At 58.8% G+C, this 745-nt stretch overlaps 1 protein-coding gene across 1 annotated transcript in view; it reads left to right on the forward strand.

Annotated features, from left to right (window-relative positions):
- BMP2 (bone morphogenetic protein 2) overlaps window positions 1-745 on the forward strand; it is a gene marked incomplete in the record, with an annotated part of 13,522 nt that overhangs the window by 1,403 nt on the left and 11,374 nt on the right. The window contains 1 exon segment of the mRNA XM_014582746.2: window positions 500-735. Coding sequence (XP_014438232.1) covers window positions 507-735 — 229 coding nt within the window.

The following is a 745-nucleotide window of genomic DNA, read 5'->3' on the forward strand; positions in this document are numbered from 1 at the left end:
CGCGAGAGGGCGCGCGCGCGCATCAGGAAGTTCTATATAGTGCCTGTAAGGAAGTCACATGTACCATTTGCGCGTGTTTATATACAAGTGAGCACCGGGTAAGGTGTTTAGGTTTGTAGAGGAGACACAGGGTGTCAGACCTAGCTGTGGTTTCCCTGGGTTTCCTGCAGTGGCTGTCAGCGCTCCTGTCAGAGAAAAAAAAAATAGAAGGAAAAGGTGACAGTCACTAACTCTGGGTTGGGAGGGAGGCAAACCGCATCGGACATCAGAGGGGCTGAAAGTGGCATGAAAATAGAAAAGCCATATGGCTTTAGGAACCGGCCCTCCATTCTCCCAAACTTTCGAGCTTTCACCGCTCTTAAGCCTCAGGAGTTTCTCAAGCCAGGAGGGCACCTTGGAGGAGGCGGCAAGCAAGCCAAAAGAGAGCCCGGGTTGAGGAGTGGGGAGGGAGGAGGACTGGGCGGGGAACTCGGGTGACTCACGTGGGCCCTGTCCGCAGGTCGACCATGGTGGCCGGGACCCGCTGTCTTCTAGCGTTGCTGCTTCCCCAGGTCCTCCTGGGCGGCGCGGCCGGCCTTATTCCTGAACTCGGCCGCAGGAAATTTGCGGCGTCGTCGGGCCGCTCCTCGTCCCAGCCCTCGGACGACGTCTTGAGCGAGTTCGAGCTGCGGCTGCTCAACATGTTCGGCCTGAAGCAGAGACCCACGCCCAGCAGGGACGCCGTGGTGCCCCCCTCACTGCTGGA

This window comes from Tupaia chinensis, unplaced genomic scaffold (genome assembly GCF_000334495.1).
Source record: "Tupaia chinensis unplaced genomic scaffold, TupChi_1.0 Scaffold143766_1, whole genome shotgun sequence".
NCBI lineage: Eukaryota > Metazoa > Chordata > Mammalia > Scandentia > Tupaiidae > Tupaia > Tupaia belangeri.